General features: G+C 35.4%; 1 protein-coding gene and 1 pseudogene across 1 annotated transcript; one reads left to right on the forward strand and one right to left on the reverse strand.

Annotated features, from left to right (window-relative positions):
- Positions 1 to 246: 246 nt before the first annotated feature.
- Positions 247 to 2,206, forward strand: LOC120215369 (annotated as a pseudogene).
- Positions 2,207 to 3,154: 948 nt separating this feature from the next.
- LOC120215370 (sodium/hydrogen exchanger 8-like) lies at positions 3,155 to 24,065 on the reverse strand. The gene is given in 24 exon segments (XM_039213088.1): positions 3,155 to 3,713; positions 3,805 to 4,007; positions 4,010 to 4,105; positions 4,303 to 4,567; positions 4,702 to 4,908; positions 5,013 to 5,231; positions 5,338 to 5,469; positions 5,566 to 5,663; positions 6,441 to 6,743; positions 7,320 to 7,551; positions 8,135 to 8,242; positions 8,333 to 8,380; positions 8,758 to 8,942; positions 9,893 to 9,948; positions 15,425 to 15,469; positions 20,758 to 20,823; positions 20,901 to 20,953; positions 21,283 to 21,400; positions 21,613 to 21,714; positions 21,878 to 22,035; positions 22,109 to 22,186; positions 22,265 to 22,356; positions 22,483 to 22,533; positions 23,814 to 24,065. Coding segments are annotated over 24 exon segments (3,471 nt in total). The 5' UTR covers positions 24,049 to 24,065; the 3' UTR covers positions 3,155 to 3,392.
- Positions 24,066 to 27,597: the final 3,532 nt, after the last annotated feature.

The raw sequence follows: 27,597 nt of genomic DNA on the forward strand, positions 1-27,597 counted from the left end.
CAAATCAAGTTTCGGTACATAATTGGATAAAACAAATTAGACCTTAAGTCGAGTTCATGTATCTAATTAAAAAATATATATGCCAAATTGCACATTGAGATCAAGTTCAAGAATCAAAATATAAATTACCTAAAATAATTCATAAATATGTAATTTTATTATAATACGTTACATTATAATGAATCAGATATCCCTATAAATGCCATTTGCTTCTCCCCCACCAAAGCAAAAAAAAAAAAAAACACCTTTTAATTTGTCAAGACATCAAAAACCATGGTGTTATCTAAGACAGCTTCTCAGACCGATGTCTCTGTTCACTCCACTTTTGCCTCTCGCTATGTCCGGAACTCATTTCCCAAGTAAATTCCCAAGAATTTGAAGCTTAAAGGGTTAAATGATTTCCATGAATATAGAATATTGCAGGTTCAAGATGCCTGAGGATTCCATTCCGAAAAAGGCCGCGTTTCAGATCATCAATGACGAGCTCATGCTTGATGGAAACCCAAGGCTAAACCTTTCCTCTTTTGTTACTACCTGGATGGAACCTGAATGTAATAAGCTTATTATGGATGCCATTAACAATAACTATGTTGACATGGATGAGTACCCTGTCACCACCGATCTTCAGGTACATATACAAATATATATATATATATATATATATATATATATATATATATGTGTGTGTGTGTGTGTGTGTGTGTATTTGTTTTTGGTTTTAGTAAATTTTCTTTCAACTTTTCTCACAATATGTGCTGTTGATGCGGAATCGTTGTGTGAACATGTTAGCACATTTGTTCAACACGCCACTAGGGGACTCGGAGGTGGCTGTCGGAGTGGGAACAGTCGGGTCATCGGAGGCAATCATGTTGGCCGGACTAGCTTTCAAGAGAAGTGGCAAAATAAGCGTAAAGCAGTAAGCCCAACATCGTGACCGGAGCCAATGTTCAAGTGTGCTGGGAGAAATTCGCCAGGTACTTTGAGGTGGAGCTGAAGGAAGTCAAGCTGAGGGAAGGCTATTATGTGAAGGACCCTGTCAAGGCTGTTGAAATGGTCGATGAAAACACTGTCTGCGTCGCGGCGATCTTGGGTTCGACCCTCAAGGGAAAATTCGTAGACGTCAAGATTCTAAACGATCTCTTGGTGGAGAAAAACAAGGAAACTGGGTACATATATATATATCCCTTACCAAATTGCATATGGAAATAGGGTTTTGTTGTTGTTGTTTATATATATATATCCATTTTTTGCAGTTGACATGAAATTTTTCAATGAAATTGAAATCTCTAGCGCTCTTGGTGCAGATGGGATACCCCACTCATGCTGATGCAGCTAGTGGTGGGTTCATTGCACCATTCATGTACCCTGAGCTTGAATGGGACTTTAGGCTTCCACTTGTGAAGATTATTAATGTAAGTGGCCATAAATATGGGCTTGTTTATGCTGGAATTGGTTGTGTTATCTGGAGAAGCAAGGAGGATTTGCCTGAAGAACTTATTTTCCACATTAATTACCTTGGAGCTGATCAACCCACTTTCACTCTCAATTTCTCCAAGGGTTATAGCCAAGTCATTGCTCAGTACTACCAGCTGACTCGATTGGGTCACGAGGTGAGAAACTAGCTACTTTAAGCCGTTTCAACCGTAGAAACTACCTTCATAATGGCTGATGCGGTGCGTTGTTGTTAATTTTTACCTGCAGGGATACAAGAATGTGATGGAGAATTGCCATGAAAACGTTATGGTCCTTAACAAGGATTGGAGAAAACAGGGCATTTCGACATCGTGTCCAAGGATGACGGGGTGCCCTTAGTGGTGTTTTCTCTGAAGGACAACAAGCGGCACGACGAGTTCGAGATATCGGAGATGTTGCTACGATGGATCGTGCCAGCATACACCATGCCGGCAGATGCTCAGCATATCACCGTGCTCCGTGTTGTCATCAGGGAAGACTTCTCTCGCACATTGGCCGAGCGGCTTGTGCTTGACATCCAAAAAGTGGTCCATGAGCTCGACGCCCTCCCCGCCAAGCTCAATGCCAAGCAGGAACAATTAAAAAATGGCAGTGTGAAGAAGACTTCCATTGAAACTCAGAGGGAAATCACTGCTTACTGGAAGAAATATGTAACCGAGACGAAAACTAACAAAACCCAGATTTATTAGAACTTGTTCCAATACTCATACACAATACTTTCATCTCAAAATCTTTTTATGTCCTTTAACTTTTAGTATTGTTTTTCATTTCTTTTCTGCATTTGTGTTTTAGTTTACACGCCATCATTCTTCAAGCTTCAGCACTGAGTTGAACCATTAATATGTAATCCATTGTTTTATTTTCTGTAATTCTGAATTTGACTTCAATATAATGCATTTGACTTGAGAAACTTTGTAATTGATGGATTACTTGCATTGAAGCTTTCTTTCTTCTGGTTATCGCCAATCAAATAAATGTAGTCAACTTCTGGTTTTACTAATACATATGAACCGGTCTTTTTAAAATGTCACATGTTATCTTCCAATAAATATACTAAATATTAATATGTTATGGGTAAATTACATCACAAAGTCATTCAATTATTAGTAAGTTTACAAATGAGTCATCTTATTTTAGTAAATTGAATCACACGTCACTCTATTATTAGTAAATTTACAAATGAGTTGCATTCAAACGAGAAGGAAATATTGAGTATCTTATTTATGTTTTTCACATATATATTATTTTTTGTTCTTGTTCTTGAGCTTAAAAGTGAAAAAAAGGAGATTTTTATATTAAAATCTAGAAAACTATTAGAAAAATGGTAATAAAAACTCATGATCAAAGTTCTTATTTTAATCATCTTAGAAATTATAAAAGTTCAATGCTTTGAAGGTGGACGTGAAAATTGTTCTATTTGTCGTTAATCAAACAGAGACAAAATATTAAATCATTTCTTCTTTGTTTTATCATTTTTGTTTACTCCAACAAAAAGGAACTATGGAAGAACAAGTCTATTACTGTCTTTACAACAAATCATTTGGAAGAACGAGTCTTTCCTCTCTCTTTTTTTCAGGTCAAATAGAAAAAAATTGTATATTTATAGACTGACTGCAGGCTTATATATATTCATTTATTCACCTATGAAGTATAAACTTTCATAAGATCCATAACTGACATAGGATTCATTGTTTCATGACCGACTCTGAAAACCAGCACCCTGGTTTCTAAATGAAAGACTAATGGACCAATAAAATTCAATGGAAGAACAGAAAGCTGATTCAAAACGAACCAAGCTTTTTTGTTCACAACCAAACTATATATATTATGTCACAAACAAAAAGACACAACAGTTCTATAATGATACACCAATTGAGAAGGAACTCACAACCATGAATAGACAGGACATAGGCAAACCTTCAAGAAGCATGGTTGAATGATATTCTGCTAGGCGAATCAATTTTTACCAGGATTTCACCCTCACCAACAGATTCATCATCACTCGAATCATCGTTTACGTGACTCTCTTTCGAGTCTGTGTTCTTCACTTGTGCTGGGGGTACCCATCTTGTTATCTTTCTCCCTTCTTCAAGATTCTTCCTCAGTGTAACAGATCCTTCTGATCTGACAGAAACCAGTGGATGGCCAGGGAATGAAAGAACTCTATCGTATGACCGGTTGTATGCCGGCTGAGATCGATTCATCCTTGATACACTCCGGCTGCGCCGTGGCAAATCAACCTTTTAATTGGAACATAAAAGAATGCAGTTTAGTTCCAAGAACAAAAGTGTATTTTAACATAGAAGTAATCAAAGCTGCTTCTGGACATACCGTGCCGCCAAAGATGCTTAACTGCATAGCTCTTGCAGATAAGCAGTTTTGTTCATCACTTGCTTCATGATTTTGTGTGTGTCGATGTTCAGGCCAACTCATAAGACCTCCATGTTCTCTACTTAAAGTTTTGTGTGAATGGTTAAATGAGGATGAATTTCTCTGCAAAACTCTACCGCCTTCGAGTGTCGCAATATCAAAAAGATCACTCTTGCTCTTGTCTCAACTTGATATATCATGCTTCCTCTCGTCTCAAGTTGATACCCCGTTCGCTGATGAGAAAAGCTGGCTGTTGTAGCACCTGGTTTTATTAAACATCAGTCGTCAATTTGGTTTTCTTTAGTGCCAAAAAGGAGCATAGAATGCTTGGTTTATGGAACTGCATTCAGGTTCTTATGTTTGACTGTTGTTTTTGGAAAGTGAATTACGCAAGTTATTTTCCGTGAAACAAATGGACCCTTAAGCACACATAGTTACTTAGAACAATGATGTTGTCACCTGACTTATTTGCATTCAAGAAACTATGATTCCCTTGTGAAGGCAGAAGAACTGCCGGTGATGCGATGAGCTCTTCTTGAACAAGTAAAGGTTTAATGAACCCTTCCAACAAGAAGCCAATAGATTGGTGAGACACTTCTATTGTTTCCCCTGTAATGTACGTCTTCATTGATGACCTTTCTGCTACAAGGGCTCTTAAATCTGGCAGTGCTATTTTCTCAAATATTTGAGGAACCAAGAGTTTGGCAAGGACAATAGCACTTTCCTAGGATGGCAGAAACACGGAAAACACAAACTTTGTTAAACCGAGTACGAAAGACAAGCAAGACAGCTGAAGTTACAAATGACACCGTAGGTTGTAAGCTTCCTCATTTGTCAATTTATAAGAAACAATTATACCTGCCAGAGAAAATCTTCTACCTCAGGATCCGACCTTAGCACTGAAAGTATTCTGTCACTTTCGATAAAAAAACAGAGAACCACGGAATCTGTGGCCATGTCGCACATGTATGGTTTCCCAACCAATACTTCATATAAGCCCAACGTACTCCCATGAGTAAAAGTTGGATGCACTGAGTGCTTGTTTCTCATGCTCTTACTCATCCACTGCCAAATGACAATTTCCAATTCAAAACATGCTTCAAAGAAAAACTGAGGTTATATTTAAGAAGAATTAACAAGCTGTCTTGCATGCAGAAGTATTTGGGTACCTTGACAACACCATTTGAAATAAGCCAAATGCCATTTGGTTTAGAACCCTCTTTGAAAAGTGTCATACCACGTGTTTTCATTTTTTCTTTTGTAGAAACTTGTAGTTTTTCACGGACAGTAGAAGGAAGGGCGCCTAGTAAAGGATGGGCACTTATAAGATCATTTATTTTCGGAATCTTTACTAAGGGAGGATTCCTTAAAAGCTTCTTCAAGTCAATCTGCAGAAACAAACGGAAAATGTGATATTGTATCGTTCGAGCAATCACAATATCGAGAGAATAAACCGCCTTAACATGCAATTTTTTTTATTCCAGGAAAAGCTACCTGGACAGCATCATGAAGATGAAGCATTTCCTTTTCTTCCAGTAACCCAACCTTCTCGAGGTTTTGTAAATAATCAATCACATGGTTCAATACCGAGTAGGTCACTTGTCTTGTTTTAACAACACGCAAAACCTGAAGATGTTTCTCAAACAGCTTAATAAGCCTAAAGTAGAGACAGTCAATAATATAGTCATCTCAGTAATCTAAAAATGGTTATGGTTGACACACCTGAGGAAAAGTTGTACGGACGTCTTCCAAAAACTTCCTCGCCTCGTCTCCTTCAGCCTCACTTTCAGAAATTACAGCAGAAGCAACTACACTGTCACCTAAATAGAGAAGTGAAGTTATAAGAAATAAGCAGGTTGTTTCAAAAGATCAGATTATTCTAGAGTTCATTGCAAATATAGCAAGAAAACTGATTTAAAGAAGAAGAAAATCTTGCATATATATAGAGTTTTTCCTTCACGAACTGCTGCTTTCTTTAAACGTTCCACTAAGCTTTCTCGTGGTAATGAGAAGTATCAGATTTCAATTCTAAAAACATAAGCAAACCCTGGAAATGCTTTAAAACAGAAATCAGAAGTCCAAGAACTATGCCTAATTTCCAAGTACACTTTTTTCAGGAAACATCAATTGTATCCCAATTCTAATCAGGCAAGCCTATCCCGTAAGTGATATCTCCTATATTCTTGTATAAGTTCATTGATAATATTTGTGTTCCTCATCACTAAATCCATTGATTTCATGGCCATTTTCCAATGATGGTAAAGGCAAAATACAATGTTTCCTTGAAAACCAAACATTCATAACATGATTTGATTTTCCTTTCCCCTTTTACTTTCTTCCTCAAAAATGTCCATAAACATCTTAAACAAGAGATGAAAACCATGAGAATTACGTTGTGTACATGATCATGGCGTGTATATAACAATTCTGTACCTACAAGTTGACATAGTTTGTTAGCTAATATATATATATAACAAGAGAAGGATTTGGAAGCCTATACTTAAAGTGAAAAATAAACCAAATAGAGGGAGAGAAATTGCAAGAACATTGAAAAGAAAGCCAAAAGGATACATCATACATCACAGAAAGATCATTACCTATAAACTCATGAAGTTGCCGTTGTGCAATTCTATGAGCTCGAAGAAATGCAGCGCAAACACAGCATCCATTTTCCAGCCTTTCCACGGTGAAATAAGTAATCAGTTTTTGTGGGAACATACTTGTCTGAAGAAACTTGTAATAATTTGGGAAATGAACATAAGATTTTAAGCCCTTCCAATCACATAAAGGTTCATGAGATGCCACATCAATAGCTTCATCAACAGATTGCATCAAAAGATTTGCTGTACTTTATGAAATTCTCCCTTCATCAAGCATTCCCCAGTATGCTGACTGAACACCTGTTTCAAGATTTTTCAGTCCTCAGATTAGCAAACAAATTACTTCCAAAGAGAACATATAGGATGCTACAGCGCGAAGCCACAAACCATTAAGCAACGGTTATATATGGTTTGAGTTGAATTTTAATATTGCTGAACATACTATCAAGTTTGCCATTTCAGGGCAATAATTAATTGCAATATAACTAGTAGTCATGGAAACACCAGGAGATCCCCCAAGTTTATAAACAATCATGAAATTTCGGCATGGAGTTGAGCGGTAAAGCTGATAAATAATACATCTGTAATTGAAAACAAAAAAGTCTCCGTACATGGTTACATGCTATATACGAACCACACATCAATCCACAGTATCTCCACAAAGGACATATAAAATCCAGTGCCATTGAAAGTAAAAAGAAAAAGACAGAGACAGAAAGGAACAAACTGGCAGGATTAAAGTTCATGCTCTTGACAGAGTAATCCAGCTTCTAAGAGGACTTGTGCATTAATGACAGGAAGCACAACTACACTGACAATCAGTACATGAATAATAGAAAATGGAGCATCAAGACTAAAAGGAAATGAGGTTTTTACCATTTAAAAGCCGTACTCTTATATCTTTCAAGTTTGAAGGGTCCAGGTTATCATCAGCTTCAGCTTCAGAATGAGGATGCACAGGGTCCCCCACCAAATCATTTAAGCTTGTGATGTATCTCTTTACTGTAGGCCAATCAGCAGGTCCAAGTTCCTCATCATCTCCTAAGTCTTCAAAAGCCTCGAATGCTTTGTTCAACATTTCATGCTTTGTGTAGTCCAGTATACGCTTCTGTAGAAGTAAATATAATGCAAAACATAAAATGGAATCTTACAACCAAAGTGATGGAGAACACAAAACACAGAAACAATGGCCTTCTAGAACATACCCAAAAGAGAAAAATAGAAACTCAACCTTAAAATAGGTAATGCAACTAATAAATTAAGGATAAAATAGTATATAAATTCTCAAGCTTAGACTACCCAAACTCAGACAAAATACCTTGAAAGAGAAATATAGGGAAGGTTTTTTAAACAATCCATGTCTGAAATAAGCATGGTCCCAAAAGATGCACCATATACATTTTTTTTATTATTCTGTCTAACAGAAGTTTAACATGATATAATAAGTAAATTTTAAGCAAGTATAAATTGTACTTGCTTTCAAATTTCAGAAACATTGTCAGATGCACCATTTAGGAAAAGTGCGTTTTCCAGTTTTTCTCTTTAACAGTGGTAGACCATTTTAATAATCTTTATCATTGACTACATCCCAATCAACTCAGTTGGCTCTTTCTTCAGCCAATTGATTTTACATTACATGCTTACTAAAAATCCAGGTTGGATCCCTTTCAGGTAAGTAATTGAGCAATTACCTTGGGTGGTGACAGTTTATCCATATCCAGAAAATGTAAAATGAACTGTGTAGTTGATCCATTCACAATAAGTGTCAAGAATACAATTCCACCGGTGAAGAAAACAAACTGCAGTAAATTAATAACATCGATGTCATTTCTAGGTATATACTGATGAAGCATTACAATAGGATCAGGAAGCATGTTGCGAACACTCACCAGGCTTCCTGTTTCAGAACTGATATATGGTGAGCCATCACTGGAACGCTAAACACAATCAAGCATTCAAACCAAAACAAATTTAAATCAGCATTAACACATAAAATATACCTCAATATGATATAGCAATCATAGCAATGCATGCAGATGCTGCTGCAATTTATTTACTTTATACACTGAGAAGGATTTATTGTAAAGCTCACTCCTGGACAATTAATTTCTTAGAAATGAAAGCTATGCTATATGAACATCTTAAAGAAAACATAAAAAAGTTTGAACACTAGCAGGCATGTTGGCCTTTACAAAATCACAACAAAACATGGCCAAGAAATGTGCAAATTTAAAGCCACAAAATTTACATTCAATAATAATTCAAAGCATATATAATCTATATGAAAACATGTAGGAGCTACATGCAAACTTGCCTTAACAGATAGAGAAAGTGATAATGCAACAGCCCCTCGGAGCCCTGACCATATTAGGATGGCAGCTTCCTTTAAATCCAAACCATATCCAAAATATCGTAAAAATGGATATAATGCTCCAACAACAATGCATCGCGATACTTGGACAAAGATGTACAGAAGAATCAGATAGCCCCACGAATTTTCTGAAGCAAAAAAAAGATTCATGATGTTTCTTCTTTCACAAAAGTTGTTTAATTGGGTAAACATATGAGTACAATGAGAGCTATGGAACCCTGTTTACTTCAGTAAAAACATAAGAAATATGAAAAGAATGGACAAGATTTTAAATAGAAGATGATGAAGAGCATACAAGTTATATAAAACTTTCTTTAGTCCAATAGTTCAAATACAATTAACTAGAGAAAATAAGTGGAGGAGGTTAACTGACAGACTTTTTCAAATATAGCAAATATATTGCAAATGATGAAAAGAGTAATATTACTCCTTTTTCCATATTTAAAAAAGAAAAGGTGTTCAAAGCAGCATCAATTGGGTACCAGATATCCAAAATCTTTAAATTACATTTTAGGCATAAGAAAAAGAAGTTAAAGGTTCATGCAGTTCTTATCAGGTTCTAATATTCTGAACCTGAAGAGCCAACTTGTTAGAGCTAAATGTTCTTTCTTTTATGGTGTAATAGATGAGTTATCCAGGATCATATTGTCTCTAAACTGACAAGTTACAGAAACTAACCATTAGGATCTCCAAGTAGATATCATGTTGTTTTCTTTACTCTCTTAGTTATATATATCTTTTAACAGGATCCCTTTAATAACTTTTTCTGGCTGCATATTGTTAAAAGAGGTACTTAAATTAAGTCTATATCAATTTTATAGAAATTCTGTCCCTCATAGTGAGTTTCCTAGCTAATTATATATATTTATATATATATCGAGGCTCTTTTTTTTTATAAAAAAAAACTGATTGTTGCATACTAAATTCTCTAAAACATGTATTGAAATTAACTCTAGCATCCGATTTTAGAAACTCATTTTGTCCGACATAGTCTCTCTTGTCTCTTCATTATTGATTTAATATCGGAAAGAAGGAAAATTATTTTCTCCTAAATTGACCAACCAAACGTAAGCAGTACCATTGTTATGAAATATCTTATCATTGCCAAGAATGCCTTCAGCTATATCAACCCCACTGCAAAAGCAAGAGAAAAAACAAATATCTTAGTCTATGTAAGATAGTTTTATCACTCAAAATATCATATCTCATTGAATTAAAAAAGGTAATCAAGAAATATTTCCCCCTTCCTAAAACAGATAGGAGCATAAAAGTTCATTTGCTAGTATGGTTTTAACATACATGTTGGAAATCCTTAAATTAAGGAGATTTTCTACCTTAATTCTAGGAATTTCCTTGTAAATATTAGCCATATTCTAATTACTAATTTTTAGGGATAGGCTAATTATTAGAGATTATTTCCTTTTTATTCTTTTTCTACTATGTTAAAAGGGTATACTCCTATTAGAAGAAATAAGAAATTTTCTTCCTAAATCTATTCATGGTATCGAGAGCTATAGGATTCATTCGATCCTACTCATTTGCCTCTCATCTCTCTTCCTAAAAAATTTTTTCCTTCTCTCATAGGTGATATCAATGAAACCCTCTCTGAGACTGAGATCTCACAAATGACTCAAAATCACCGAATCTCTCAAACTGACCTTAACTCCTCTCTTACAATCACAAATCATCGATTAGATGGAAAAAATTCCTGGAATGGTCACAATCTGTCCTTATAGTTCTTCGTGGCCAAGGAAAAATTGGGTACATCAATGGAGACATTCCCCGACCAACATCGACAAAATTTGGTTATGCAACTTGGGAGCTTAACAACTCAATGGTTATGGCTTGGCTTATAAATTCGATGGAAGGTAATATAAGCCGAACTTACCTTTTTTTCAAAACTGCCAAAGAAATGTGGGATGCAATTAAGGAGAATTACTCGAATCTTGGAAATGCTTCCCAAGAATTCGAGATCATATTAAAGTTGAAAGATATTCGGCAAGGAGCACTTGAAGTCACTCAATATTACAACAACCTAAAGATCTTATGGCATAAGTTGGACATGTATTATGAAGCTGATTGGGGTCGAGGGCTCGGAACTCACCAAGTTCGTGGATCATATTAACAAAGAGTGTCTCTATGAGTTCCTAGCAGGACTAAATCGTGATCTTGATGAGGTCCGAGGACGAATACTAGGCAGAACCACACTACCAACCATTGGAGAAACATTTGTTGAAGTAAGGAGGGAAGAGAAACGACGTCTTATTATGTTGGGAGACACAAGAAAACTAAAAGCTTTTACTACATCTGGTCATCGTCCTTTCGAGAACACTGCCTTTATTTCAAAAGGCCCACAGTCTCAAAGGTACAAGGATGGAATTGATTCCGGTTCAAATACGCCATGGTTTAGCCATTGTAATCAGGTTGGACATACCAAGGAGAAATGCTTTAAAATCCATGGCTATCCCGGAAAAAACCAGAAAGAAATCAAGGCAGCAATGATATCTACTACTGAAGAAGATGCCCAGGATGTTTGGCTAACCAAAACTCAACTTGAGGCTCTTCATAAACTCCTCGGGACTCCTACAGCCAGTGGGTCACTAGCTATTCAAGGTGCTGCCTTAAATACTACACGCGAACCCATCTATATACTAGATTCGGGTACATCCAACCACATAACAGGTAATCTAAGTTTGTTTCACACATATTTACCTTGTCATGATCACTCCCGGATTCGCATAGCTGATGGATCTTACTCGCCGGTGGCTGGAATTGGAACAATCAGACTTACTGAAATTTTTTCCATTGATAAAGTTTTATATGTTCCAAATCTTTCTTGTAATTTACTCTCAATTAGCAAGCTTACCAAGGATGAGAAAATACTTGCTGAATTTTCTGCTTTCGGTTGTGTGGTTCAGGAACAGGAATCGGGGAAGATGATTGGCACTGCTAAAGTTGATGATTGCTTATATATTTGGAATAAAAACAGTTCACAAGAAGGGATGGCCTTATCTACATCGAAAGAAGAATCTATCATGCTATGACACCGTAGACTAGGACACCCTAATTTTATGTACTTGAAGAAATTGTTTCCTCTACTATTTCTAAATAAGAAAATAAATTCTTTGAATTGTGAAGTTTGCCAACTGTCTAAACATACTCGTGTCCCTTATCCTTTGAAACCTTATGCTCAATCTCAACCTTTCTCTTTAATCCACAGTGATCTATGTGGAGCCAGTCGAGTAAACAATGTCACAGGGGCTAGGTGGTTCATAACATTCATTGATGACCACACTAGAGTTTGTTGGGTCTATCCCCTCAAAGAAAAAACCAAAGTTTCTAAAATCTTCCAAAGTTTTCATTCAATGATTCGAACTCAGTTCAATTCCAAAATTCACACCCTTAGAACTGGTAATGGGAGAGAGTACTTTAATTTTATCCTAAGCCCTTATCTTTCTGAGAAAGGAATCATACATCAGAGTTCTTGTCTCGATACCCCTCAACAAAACAGGGTTTCCGAGAGGAAAAACAGACACCTTGTAGCCATGGCTCGTGCTCTTATGTTTACTCTGAGTGTACCGAAGTATTTATGGGGAGAAGTTGTTCTCACTGCTTGTTATCTTATAAATCGACTCCCATCAAAGGTATTAAACTTTGAAACACCTTTACATACTCTTCAAAAAAAATTCCCTTGTTTCGTGTTCCTAATCTCCCAACCAAAACTTTCGGTGGCAAAGTATTTATCCACAATCATCAACCTAACCGATCTAACCTTGATCCTAGAGCCCACACTTGTGTCTTTCTTGGATACTCACCTACACAAAAGGGGTACAAGTGCTATTCTCCGACTCTACAACGGATGTTTGTGTCCCTTGATGTTACTTTCTTAAAAAATGAGCTATATTTTTCAGCCTCTCATCTTTAGGGGGAAATATTTAGTGAAGATGAGACATTGAACGACCTTCTCATTATACCTCAAGACTCTATCAGTCATACCACCACTACAAAACCTACTGAAAATTCTACAATCACTGCTGAAAATCCTACAATCACTGCTGAAATTCCTACAGCCACTGTAATTCCTGATTTAGACCCTATTTTACTCGACTCCACTATGTAATAACAAGAAACAAGGGTGATTAACTATACAAATGAAAAAAACAACCCTCTCTTTCTGAAAGCAACAAGAAAAAACTCAGCAGCTTCGTGTATACTCTCGAAAACATCAGCTGCCAGAGACTGAAACAACAGTGCCAAAGCCATCTTTACCCGATGACTGTCCTGAGGAAAAAGACTCACCTCCTTCGCCTTCCATCTATCTTCCAATTACAGTAAGAAAGGGCACTAGAAGCTGCACTCAACATCCTATTTCTCGGTTTGTATCCTATGAGAACTTGTCTAAATCTTACAATGCCTTTATTTCTAATATTGACTCTGTAGAAACTCCAAAGAACATAGAAGAGACTTTTAAGTCAACCAAATGGAAGCAAGCCGTGTTGGAAGAAATAAAGGCTCTTGAAGACAATGGAACGTGGGAAATATCTAAACTACTTACTGGGAAGAAGACTGTGGGTTGTAAGTGGATTTTCACTACGAAATTTAAACTAGATGGGAGCATTGATCGATACAAGGCTAGACTTGTGGCCAGGGGTTTCACTCAAACATATGGGTTGGACTACGAGGAAACTTTTGCACCAGTGGCCAAATTAAATACTATTCGAGTGCTCTTCTCAATTGATGTCAACTTAGATTGGCCTTTGATCCAATTGGATGTAAAAAATGCTTTTCTCAATGGAGAATTAAACGAAGAAGTCTACATGAATTTTCCGCCCAGATTCGAAGGAAGCAAGGACCATGTATCCAAGTTGAAGAAGTCTTTGTATGGACTAAAGCAATCCCCTAAGGCTTGGTTTAATCGTTTTGCAAAAGCCATGACGAGTAGACATTATATTCAAAGTCAAGCTGATCACACCTTATTCTACAAACACTCGGGTAATGGGAAGTGTTGTATTCTTATTGTATACGTAGATGACATAATATTGACAGGAGATGATTCTATTGAAATTAAATGACTAAAAGAATTCTTAAGTCTTGAGTTTCAACTTAAAGACTTGGGGAATCTTAGATATTTTCTTGGAATGGAGATAGCAAGGTCAAAGGCAGGTATTTTAATCTCTGAAAGAAAGTATGTTCTTGATCTACTTTCTGAAGCAAGACTGTTGGGTTGCAAACCAGTCGAGATTCCAATGGAACCCAACCTTAAATTAGGAACTGATAAGGATGGAGAAGAGGTAGACAGGGGGTGATATCAACGGTTAATGGGAAAACTTATCATTCTCACACTCGTCTAGACATAGCTTGTGGAGTAAGTGTTATTAGTCAATTTATGCATGCTCATAGGGAGAAACATTTGGCAGTTGCCTACAGAATATTGAGATACTTAAAAGGGACTCCTGGTAAGGGGTTGCATTTCAAGAAAAATATAAATCGAAGCATAGAAGTCTACACTGATGCAGACTGGGCAGATGCTGTTAATGACAAGTACTCCACAAGTGGTTACTACATCTATGTTTGGCGTAATCTCGTGACATGGAGTAAAAAGTCGTCGGTTGTGGCACGCAGCAGTACTGAAGCTGAGTATCGAGCTCTGTCCCAAGGTATATGTGAAGGAATGTGGCTACAACGACTAATGAGAGAACTAAAATTATCCTATACAACACCTATAATATTGAACTGTGACAACCATGCAGCAGTTAGTATAGCTTAATACCCTGTACACCATGACTGCGCCAAACATGTGGAAATCGATCGCCACTTTATTACGAAGAAAATTAACATAGGGGAAGTTTGTGTTTCATATCTACCTACTCGACAACAAGTAACAGATGTGTTAACCAAGAGCTTGAGTAGAAAAAGGTTCGAAGAAATTATGGGCAACCTAGGTTCAATTAACATCTACACTCCAGCTTGAGGGGGAGTGTTGGAAATCTTTAAATTAAGGAGATTCTCTACCTTAGTTCTTGAAATTTCCTTGTAAATATTAGCCATAATCTAATTACTAATTTTTAGGGATAGGCTAATTATTAGAGATTATTTCCTTTTTATTCTTTTTTTGCTATGTTAAAAGAGTGTATTCCTATTAGAAGAAATAATAAATTTTCTTCTTCCTAAATCTGTTCAATACAAAATCTATTAGTTACCTTGATTGCTGTTACAATTATCAGATTTTAAATGAAAGATATGTATTTGAAAAAAATAACATAAAATACATGCAAATGAGAATCAGACGTCGAATTCTATGCAATTATGTAAGAAGGTATACTTTCATGTGGTAAGAAGGTATTTTAGATGTCTTTGCTCTACTGAAACATATCATTAAGAAAGCTTATAACACAAGTCCTCAAAACCATTTAATATTGTAAGTGATCAATCTTAAATGTTTTCACTGATAACTAAGACCTTAAGGCATGATGCCTCAATTTTGTTTCTGTAACTAGTATCATGTCTCATCTTTAGGGCTTAGTATTCGTTTGAATCATTTCTAATCTAAAAAAAAACAATGATTCACATTACAAAATAAAGGACCATAGAGACTAAGGTAAGGCCTTACCTCAGGATGAAAATTAATGTATTTGCAATATAGGCAACCATTTCCCTGAAGAAGGAAAAAGAAAAGATATAATAAAGTTACTATCTTTATGAAGTTCAGTTTAGGTAACATGTTACATAAATGTAAATAAATCATACATGAGTCGACATCCACTAAGACAACTCATGGTACTTGCAGACACTATAGACACTGCACATAGTATATAATGTGAATGGCTTTTCTTCCTTTATTTTTCAGCTACGAAATAATTCAGACATCTAAGAAAAGATTGCATTCTCCACTTTCATCTTTAAAATCATTATGTCAGAGATTAGTTACTTAAGTAAAGAATATTAAGTTGGATTTGTAAATATTTCATCTAGTTAGTATCTCTAAATCTAAGGGACTCTTTTTGTTACTAGAATTAGTCTCTTACCTAGTTTAGAAGTTACATAAGATAAGACTTAGGCTTTTATATATAATTGTAAGTTTCCTATACGTTTAATAAGAGTGAATTATAGTAAAATTCATGGCTTTTATCATGGTATCAGAGCTAGTCGTTTTTGGGTCTTGATCTCCTTGTTGAGCTTCTTTTCATAGTTCTTAAGAGTATGACACCTGATCAGCAAAATATAGGCGATACAAGTGATTTCAGTAGTACAAAAACTATTCAATGAGGGACAATGGGTGAGGAAAGTCACTCTAATTCGATAAGTGACTTACAAAACATACAAGCCGTTTATAGGTTAAATGGAAAAAACTACCTTAAGTGGTCTTAACTGGTTCGAACTTTCCTAAAAGGGAGAGGTAAACTTAGTCATTTCCTTGGAACGGGTCCAAAGGAAGGATATCCCATATTTGAGGCTTGAGATGAACAAGACTCATTGGTTATGTCTTGGTTGTGGAATTCAAAGGTGCCTGAAATTAGTGACATCTGCATGTTTCTTGGAACAACCCAAGAGATATGGGAGGCTGTAAAACAAACCTATTCGAAGGTTCGAGATGCTGCCCAGATTTATGAAATCAAGGGTAAGATTTCATCCACTGAACAAGAAAGAAAATTTATAACAGAGTATTCTAATATGTTGCAGAATCTGTGGCAAAAAATGGACCATTATCAATGCATTTAGATGAAATGCAGTGAGGATGCAACAATCCTAAAAAGATTTATAGAAAAAGATAAGATTTATGATTTTCTTACTGGACTTAATATAGAATTTGATGCAGTAAGGGTCCAGATTCAAGGAAAAGAAGGCTTGCCCTCACTGAATGAAACTATTGCTATCATTCGTGTTGAAGAAAGAAGAAGAGGAGCGATGGTGGTTGAAAATAATTAAATAGAAAGCTCAGCCTTGGTTACTAGGGTTGTTCCTGAGGGACCAAATAGTCTGGAGCAACATAATAATTGAAGGCAAAAAAGGAACAAGGACCGTTAACAAGGACTCCTTATGGTATACTTACTGAAAAAACCTTGTCACACTAAAGAAAAATGTTGGAGGTTGCATGGAAAGCCTCATATTGCAAATAAGAACTTCACAGAGAAAGGAGGTTCAACAAGAGGACAAAGCAAAAATTATGCAACTAAACATGTGGCTAAGGAGTCTGATGAACAATCTGTTGAATTCAACCTGGAAAAGTAGAAAAATTGAAGAACCTACTGGAATCCTTAGAAAAACCAACCTCTGCGTACATGCAATTTAGTTTTCTCAGGTATATCTTCTTCCTCTTCTCAGAATTCTAATGCCTTAGAATCATCTACCCATATACCTACCCAAAACTCATGGGTAATTAACTCAAGAGTCACTGATCACATGACTAATTCTTCACCAAACTTCCTCACCTACATACCTTGCTCTAGCAACAAGAAAATCAAAATTACATATGGTACTATGGTAACGGTTGCTGGCCAAGAAAATATTGCTATCAGTAAAAACCTATTGCTTAAAAATGTTCTACATGAGCCAAAACTATTTACTAGCCTTATCTCTATTCCAAAGCTTATCAAAGACACTAACTGCAATGTTTTATTTCATCATACACAATGTATTTTTCAGGAGCAAGAAACGAAGATGATGATTGGGCGTGCTAGGGAAATAAATGGCTTATAGTATCTTGAAGACCTTAGTGGACCAGCTAGGGTTTTGAATACTCGATCATTATCTTTTTTATCCGAATCTACAACCAATAAAGACCAAATTTGGCTACATCACTTTCGCCTTGGTCACCCACCTTTTAGACTCTTAAAAACTATGTTTACCTCCTTGTGTAATTCCTTAAATGTTGAAGAATTTCATTGTGAATTGGCAAAGCATAAACGTTCCTCTTTTCCAACAAGTAACAAACGAACCAACAGTCCCTTTACCCTTTCCATTATTCCTAACATAACTGGGGCTAGATAGTTTGTGTTTTTTATAGACGATTGTACTCAAGTTTCTTGGATTTATCTACTAAAACAGAAGCCTGATGTTACCTCTATTTTTAAAACCTTTTACACCATGATCAAGAATCAGTTTGGGGCTGAAATAAAATGAATCAGATCAGACAATGCTAAAGATTACTTTAATCAAGTCTTGTCTCCTTATTTCTTAGAAAGATGTATTATACATGAGTCCTCTTGTGTATACATTCCCCAACAAAATGAGGTAGCAAAAATAAAGAATGGACATCTTATTTCCATAACTAAAGCCCTTTTATTTCAAAACAATTTCCCTAAAAGGTACTGGGGGAAGCTGTGTTAACTGCCACTTACATGATAAACAGACTACTCACTAAAGTTCTTGAATCCCGAAGTCCCCTTCAAACCCTTACAAAGTTCTTTCCAAATTGCATTCCATCTCTTAACCTAAAACCAAAGGTATTTAGGTGTGTTGCTTTTGTTCACTTTCATTCTCAAGGCCGAGGGAAACTTGATCCAAGGACATTAAAATGTATTTTTATTGGGTATTCCTCCACTCAAAAGGGTTATAAGTGTTACCACCCTCCTACAAGAAAATATTACACTTCTGCTGATGTCACTTTTGTGGAAAAAGAGAGTTATTTTACAGTTCCTTATCTTCAGGGGGGAATATTTTTTAGGGAAGATAAGGATATAGTTTTGTTTTTACTTTAGCCCCTTTTGATTTTCCTACACCTATACCTATACATTCTACAGAAATACAGACAGAAATACAACTTGCTTCTACTTTATCCTCTCCCCAATTAGAACCTAGTACATCTCAACAAACATTAATACATCACAGCCCAACATTCAGGACACTAATTGCCCCCTAAGGGTCTATTCGAGGAAGAAGACACCTATGCAGATTCAATCATCCCCTTCTCCTGCTCCAACTTATATACAATTTGACGTACACTCTGAAACTCCTTTTGAATAAAATAATGCTGAAAATACTATATCTGCTTCTGATTTTGAATTTCTCATTGCTATTAGAAAATGAAAAAGAACTTGCATCACCAAACATACTACCTATCTTTTTTTGACCCACAAAAACCTATCCCCCAATTACAAAACCTTCCTTACTAGCCTAAATGACATTGCTATTCCTAAAACAGTATCTAAGGCATTAGAAAATGAGAACTGTAAAAAGGCTATGAAAGAGGAAATGGAGGCGCTAGAGAAGAATAAGACATGGGATCTAGTGAAGCTGCTAGAAGAGAGAAAAATAGTAGGATACAGATGGGTATTTATTGTTAATAAGTATAAATCAAATGGTTTTCTAGAAAGGTACAAAGCAAGATTGGTGGCAAAGGGGTACTCTCAAACCTATGGAATTGACTATCTTGAAACTTTTCCCCCTGTTGCAAAGATGAACACAGTGAGGGTTCTACTATCCTTAGCAGTTATTCAGGGATGAAATTTGCAGCAATTTGACATCAAGAATGTTTTTTTGCATGGGGACCTTGAAGAAGAAGTTTACATGGATATTTCACCCAGATTTGATTCGAATACTGGACAGACAGTGTGTAAATTGAGAAAAACTCTTTATGGACTAAAACAATCCCCAAGAGCTTGGTTTGGGAGATTTACTAAAGTAATGCTAAAACAAGGCTTCAAACAGAATCAAAGTGATCACTCTGTTTGTGAAATACTCTTCTTCAGGGGGAGTAACTGCACTGTTGGTGTATGTAGATGGTATAATTGTTACAGGTAATGATTATGAAGGAATTTTTAATTTAATGAAGTGTCTTATAAAGGAGTTTGAATTGAAGGACCTTGGAAGATTAAAATACTTCCTTGGTATTGAGGTAGCTCACTCACAGCAAGGGATTTTTATATCTCAGCAGAAGTATGCATTGGACTTGTTGATGGAAACTGGAAAATTAGGAACTAAATCAGCAGAAACTCCTATAGAAGTCAATCACAAGCTTGGAGAATCAAAGGAGGATGATATGACAGTTGACAGAAGTTTTTTTTCAGAGACTGGTGGGAAAGCTTATCTATTTGCCACACATCAGACCAAACATAGTATATGTTGTTGCAATTGTGAGCCAATTCATGTATAATCCCAAAGAATCACACTTAAGGGATGTAGTCCAAATTTTGCAGTACTTGAAGGGTACACCAGGCAAAGGAATTCTATTTAGAAGAGGGGGGAACTTGACTCTGGAAGCAAAATCAGACGCAGATTATGCAGGATCCATAATTGATAGAAGGTCAACCTCAGGCTATTGCACTTTCTTTGGAGGAAACTTAGTTACTTGGAGAAGCAAAAAACAGAATGTAGTGGCTAGATCAAGTACAAAAGCTGAATTTCGAGCTATGGAATTTGGAATTTATGAGTTATTATGGTTGAAGATTATTTTAGAAGACTTGAAGACAAAGTGGAATGGACCAATGAAACTCTACTGTGATAACAAGTCAGCAATCAATATTACTCATAATCCAGTTCAACATGATATAACAAAACATGTTGAAGTGGATAAACATTTCATAAAAGAGAAACTTGACAGTGGCCTGATCTATACCTATGTGACCATTAGAGATCAAGTTGCAGACATACTTACCAAGGGTTACCTGGTAAGTATTTTCAAAAGTTAACAGACAAGCTGAGGATGGAAGATATCCATACTCCCAGCTTGAGGGGGAGTGTCAGAGATTAGTTACCTAAGTTAAGAAGATTGAGTTGGATTTGTAAATATTCTATCTAGTTAGTATCCCTAAATCTAAGGGACTCTTTTTATTACTAGAATTAGTCTCTTACCTAATTTAGAAGTTACCTAAGATAAGGCTTAGTCTTGTATATATAATTATAAGTATCCTACACGTTTAATAAGAGTGAATTACAGTAAAATTAATGGCTTTTGTCACATTAAGACAAAATATCACACAAAAGCTACAAAGGCACTAGGCATACAAAAAGTGATGCAAGCTCTGCTGACCATCACCCTTAAAGGCTGTCTTTGCAACAGCTGCATAAAACCTACCCATGGATCATAACCTCAACAGATTTGTTTTGTAGGAATTAGATAAGGAATCATGTAGAGTTGTTCTACTTACATTCCTAATGTCATCACTGCTAAAACACCAGAAACTTCAATACCTTCTTGACCCTATAACATAAAACGCGTAAGTTCTTACCCACAAAGCTCTTGAAGTTAATAAATTACTACTATATGCCATATTGCATTACATTTGGCAACATTTCGATTAATTATGTATAAGAAAGATTCACCTTTCTTATGAAAAACAGTGTAAAACAGCTCAATGAAACAGTGTAAAACAGGTATTGAGACTCAAGATTTAGCTCTTCAATCGGGACTTTCATTTGAGGCTCCTATTAATAACAGATTTAGTTATCATATATAATAGATTGCACTTTTGTGTATGCGATGAAAAGGACCTTTCAAAGAGGCGTTCGAATGATAGGAAAGAAACATACAGTGAAGTAAACAATGTAGCTCACGGTAAGTGTCAAAGTAATCTCAATCACTGTATCATTGAAAATAAATCCAAGCCACAAAACTGATGCTATCCCAAAAGCAATTCCGATGCCCACACTGGAACCAAGAAGAGTCTTTATATCAGACATTATTCCTAAAATTGACTGTTGCGGACTGAGTAGTGGATTAGTTTCAAGCTTGAAGACAAGGACTATTTCCTCAAAGAAAGCTTTTTGAGGACTTGTCTATAATAAAGTTCCCTTTTTCTTATTTATTTCTTACACATATTCATCTCTGTCACAGTTGTTCAAGAAATGAAGGATACTTACGCTCCAAGGGAGACTTTGGCCAGAAATGCAATAATGGCATCCCAACTAAAGCTCTGTCCAAGTACCATTTTATAGAATAATTGATAGACCACAATTGCTGTCCTGCACACGTAAATTAACAAAAATTATATCACAACATATGTAAAAGCAATCATGAAATGATATTAAGATGTTGTCTTCAGATAATCTGATTTATCGAGCAATATGTGGAGTGTTTTATACAGCATGATTAAAAGATCAAAGAATAAAGTTTTAAATTAAATACCCATCATTCATCAAGGATTCGCCTTCAATTATGGTGCTCAGTTTTTTGCTAGCACCAAGCTCCTTCAACAATGCCACAACAGCAACAGGATCAGTGGCACTAAGAAGTCCCCCAAGCAACAGTGAAGTTTTCCAGTTCCATCCATATGGAAGAGTGAGCTGCAAGGTAAATATAGCTAATGAGATTACACAATTAGAAAATCAAATTTCTAAGAATAAAAAGGTGGGATACCTTCATAGCAGATCCAAGACAGAAGGTCGAAATAAGAACTCCAGGACCAGCAAGCAGAAGCATTTGTGCCATACACCTCTGTTAACACATATTTGTGAGTAAAACTGTGAAACTGGTATTTTTATGCACATGTAAGCCAAGGAATCAAAAACAGACCTTTATCTGGTGCATTTCCATGGAAAATGCACTCTCAAAGAGTAAAGCAGGTAGAAAAACAGCTAATAGAAGGTCAGGATCAATATTGTTCCCTGACAATGAGAAGTAACACCCTTAGTCTTGTGGGTTATTCTTGATGAAATAGAGGTATTTTTTTGGGATAAAAGCTAACTTAAATTTTGAGGAAGAGAAAAGTAAAAATAAAAAAAAAAACTTACAAATACGAATACCATCACCGATTCTTCCTAATTTATGACTTGTACCATATTCTGCAAAGCAAGGATGAACCACATTTACAATGAGCAAATAACTTCTAGAGACAACAAAAAGATATGGTAAAAACCATGTCCTAAAGGACAGGGGGGAAAAAGCGACAAGCTTGCAACAATCATCCAACTTAGCATGACTAAGTTTCAAGACTCACTTATTGATCAATAAAAGTGTCCAAAACCAGGAAGAAAGAGTAAAAATATGGGAGTTTAAGAAAGAGTAAAAATATGGGAGTTTTGTCCCCTAAATAATCATAATTCCAGTTAAGACATCGACACTGTTTATGGACATGCTATCTTGCCTCCAAACTGAGATCAATTTTCACAAGTAAATGTAAATCACCTTTCACTTAAAAGAGTTACGATTCAAAATGGAATATAATATGTTTTAAGAAAATTATTCCATCCACCTTACGGAGTTCTTAAACTCCTCCAAATGTATTCTATTCGGTGATAGATTCAAAAATATTTTTTAGAATTGATATACATATGTTAATAACACAAAAGTTTTTATTTGGTTGGGCACAAAATAAAATTTAAGACAGATACAATTAGTAAAATAAATAACTAATTAAAAAAATAAAATTCAGAGTATATACGTACACAAACTAAACTTACTGTAGATCCTTCACTGATTTTATCCCAAATAACTAAAACATTAGGAATGAATACGTTTTTATATACTCATATTGTAATTTTTTAAAACTTTCACAATCAAAGCTAAGGGTCGCTTTTTCTAAATATACTCTAAGAATGCATTCCGCTTTAGTTTTTATTTTTAGAGTCCGTAATATATAATAATAAAAAACTATTTAGAAATAAAAGCGGACAAACTCTTTAAACTCACCAAGTTAGAAAGGGAACTCTGGCATATCAGTACGTTTATTTGGATTAGAAGATCAAGAATTCAAATTTAATACTAGAAGATAGAAACAGATAAAAGGAAATACCCAAGAAATTAGTACTATTTTTTTTCTGGAAAATAAGTAAAGAATTAAAATCTAAATTAGATCCTGCTACATACAAAATTGAATTTAGATGAGTCAGGTTAATATATTTTAATGGCAAAGGATTTATAAATCAAATGAAATTAACAAATTCTGATATATGGGTAAATAGAAAAAATAAAAACAAAAGCCAAAACCCATCAAAGTTCAATGGATATTCTTCTCCTATGGTGGGTATTTTAACTTCTTTTTTTTTATGATAAATAAGTAAAGAACAGTAAGAAAGAGAAGAAGAAGAAGAAGATGGAGTGGTAAAGAAAGGAAGAGGCGAACCGAGAGAGCCAAGACCGAGGCCAATGATAAGCAAAGCGATAGTGTACGGAACTCTGGTACCGCGAAGAGCATGTCTGCAAGCAATTCCTAATACCAACGAAATCCCAACGAAGATAACCGCATCAACCGGCTCCGATGAAGAAGAGCTAATCTCTTGTAACATTTTCGATGGTAACAGGTACAGATTCTCCTTTGTCTCCTCCATGTTGCTACAACTCTGATCATTTGCTTCCATGTACTCGTCGTATTTGTTTATTTACCTGCAATAGCCTATAGGAACAGAAAATTTGTAGCTAATTTATATTACGTTATCTTGTTGACTTTTAATTTTGTCCGTTCGTTTAACTTTTGTTATTCTTTGTCCCTATTATTTTTATGTTCTTGAATTATCTCATTTATAAATATTAATTTCTTATTTCCACGTTAAACTTCATATTTTCCTTTTATACTTGAAAATAATTAAATTTATTTAAGAATAATTTTATCATTTTATCCTCTAGACTTGAAAATAATTAAATTTATTTAAGAATAATTTTATCATTTTAACCTTTTTATATGATATGTGTAGACACTCATTTTCGTCCATATTTTTATTTTATTTCATATATATATATTAATAGTTTGCAAACAGTTTTTAAAAAAAAACACATATATAATATATAGTTTTTAAAAACGTTTTGAAAACTTATATAATATATAGTTTTGAAAATATTTTTGAAAATATTTATATATTATATAGTTTTTAAAAACGTTTTGAAAATATATATAAATATATAGTTTTTTAAAGACATTTTTGAAAAAATATATATTATATAGTTTTTAAAACGTTTTTTGAAAATACGTATAATATATAGTTTTTAAAAAAATATTTCAGAAATTTATATATTATATGTTTTTGAAAACATTTATATATATAATATAGTATTATTATTATTATTATTATTATTATTATTATTATTATTTATTTCTTATAATTATTATTTATGTTTTTTGCCGGGTCTAAGTCCAAGATTTGCTTTGGGTCCAATACGGTCACAGATTGGTCCAGAACAGTAGGCCTGATCCAGCTCGTTATATTTAGGGTTTTGGGAACCCTAAAACAAAAACAACACAAACATCACACGAGGGGGCAACCAAGGGTCAAAGCACGAAACAGTTTCCGACCGACATCCCCGGGACTGAACCATCCCGGGGAACTCGGTCAAGCAACAACCCACGACGTTCCCGAAGATCTCGGAACAACCCATTCATCTCGGGGCTAGAAACGACCAGAGCCAAGCTATAAAAAACGATGGCCACAACCGGACGAGGGGGGAAGGATCGGAAGAGAGAGCCACAAAAATACTAAACCAGTACCACAGAAACAGAGGAAAACACAACGGTAACCAACAGAACCCACGAGAACCCAAAGCGATCATCGAGAGATCCACATACACAACAAACCAAAAAGACAAAAACCATAACACAAAGCAACCGCAAAGCCTCATAAAATACCGAGAAGACAAACGAAGGAAGCCCGATCTAAACTCGGGAAAGTGCTTACCACTGAGAAGTTGAAGGGCCACTGGATTTCCGATTTTTCGAAAGGTATTCTCCTAGATCTAGGGGTTTGAGGTAGGATTTAGACAAAGGGGGTTAGATATGGGTTTTGTGGAACGAGGGGAAGCTTTTTGTCCTTCCGGCCACCTAGCACCGCCGTGCCGGCCACCGTGAACCGCCGTATGCAGTCACCAGCGACGGCGACCGGTGAACCCTCCCAAGAGAGAGTTCCTCTCACACTCTCTCTCTATTCTCAGCACAAGTGGGGAAAATGAGCTAATGTAACCGATTTGGTCTTCAAAATATATATATATATATATATACTTAGTGCAGTGCGACGTCGTTTCACCGAGGGGTCTCCTGCATATTTTCGTTCGTGTTAAACCCCTAAATTAGTCATTGTATCTTTCATCTTTTACATTCCAGTCACTACAATGAACTTTCGATATTTTTTTAATTTTGATTTCGAATTTTATGCATGTTTAATTTGATCATTCGTTTTAATTTTATCTCCGTATTTTCAATTCGTTCAATTTAGTTCCTATTTATACTTTTTTTGTGTTTTTACGAACTAACTTTATAATTTTGTTTTTTATTTTATTTTACCTTGTTTTTATTATCATTCTTATCTTTATTTATTTATTTTTCCCTCTTTTAATTAACATTTTTATTTCTTTATTATTATTTTATTACTTTCTATTATCCTTTTATCGACTTTTGTTTATCTTCATCTTCAATATTTTTATTTATTTATTTTTTCTTCTTTTTTCGTATTTATTTTTATTTTATTATCTGACATTTTCTTTGACATTTTCAGTGGTCATTTAAATCGATCAAAGGTAAGTAATTTAAATCGAATTTTTAAATTCTAATTTAAATCCTTAATTTTCACAATTAAAGACAACCGATAAATTAATTGGTACCGAAAGGGTGGTTCAAGGGTGTTAATCCTTCCTTGATCGTAACCGACTCCCGAGCCCGACACATTTCTGGTACAACACAGATCAGATAAGATGGTATCTGACCTACCTAAATGTTTTTAAAATGGTCGGTGGTGACTCCAATTCATTTAATCCAAGTCGAAGCCCAATTCTGGGCCCAACCGAAAGGCGGTTCCGACAGCTTGGCGACTCCGCTAGGGACAGGTAAGTGAGTCAGGCCAAAATTAATTTTCGGTTGTCTTTTTATGTGAAAATGGTAAATTTAAATTTATATTTATTTATTCGATTTCAATTATTTACCTTTGATTATTTTTCAAATAAATAGTTGTACTAACGTTTTTTAATATTCATATTTTCAAAGTTTTCATATCTAGCTATATACCCGAGCTCCGAATCCTTTTAAGTGGGGGTGAAAGCGACGCCTTCTTGTGAATTTATTCATCGTGCGGGCCTAGCAAGTAACCTTCGAGATTCATATACGTTATGCCTTCGTGTGAATTTATTCTCCGTATGGGCATAAGGGAATGTGTCCTCTCGAGTTTAACTTAGTCCACACAAGCCTGTGATGGGTTTAATACTAAGGGTCTGGCAAGGCCAAGGGGGCATCGACAAGGAGAACTCGAGTACCATTTTTTAGAACCTAAACCGGGAGAGTACAGGGAATTAGAGCCCACCCCAAAACCTCATTCCAAACCCTAGGTTGTTTTGTTTCCTGCTTTATTTTTTGTTCAAAGCTTGTGAACTAGACAAATATGCGGTTAGGATTTGTTTGAAATTAGCATGCGGGATAGAAATCATGTCCGGGTAGGAATATTAAGCATGTTCGGGTAGATATCATGTGGGGTAGGGCTTTTATTTTTAATGATTATTTTTTATTATTTTTACTTCACTAACTCTTTTTTTCTCTTTCATTTTATTTTCATCACTTGCATCATTTAAAAGAGGTGTTGATCCACAAAAAACGTGTTTGCTAAACATGAATAATCTGCATTAATGGACAAAGGGGTTGTAATACAAGAGATGAAAATGCAGAGGACAGTCTACAAGAAGACTATGTGTCACATTTAATCCAGAAGACGTGGTGCCCGCAATTGAAGATTATATCACCATACTGCATTATAAAGGACTCAATGAACCGGATCTACATCAAGCACAATGAAAGTCTATCTTTGAAGAACTGACTGGCAGAAGTTATAGGGGCAAGATGAAGACCACTGATCTTAAGATTCACTTCAAAGACGACAATGGCAAAACGAAAACTGAAATTGGAGACCATTACTGACAAATTCAAGAAACATACAAAT

Source organism: Hibiscus syriacus, unplaced genomic scaffold (assembly GCF_006381635.1).
Source record: "Hibiscus syriacus cultivar Baekdansim isolate YM2019G1 unplaced genomic scaffold, ASM638163v2 tig00110114_pilon, whole genome shotgun sequence".
Lineage (NCBI taxonomy): Eukaryota > Viridiplantae > Streptophyta > Magnoliopsida > Malvales > Malvaceae > Hibiscus > Hibiscus syriacus.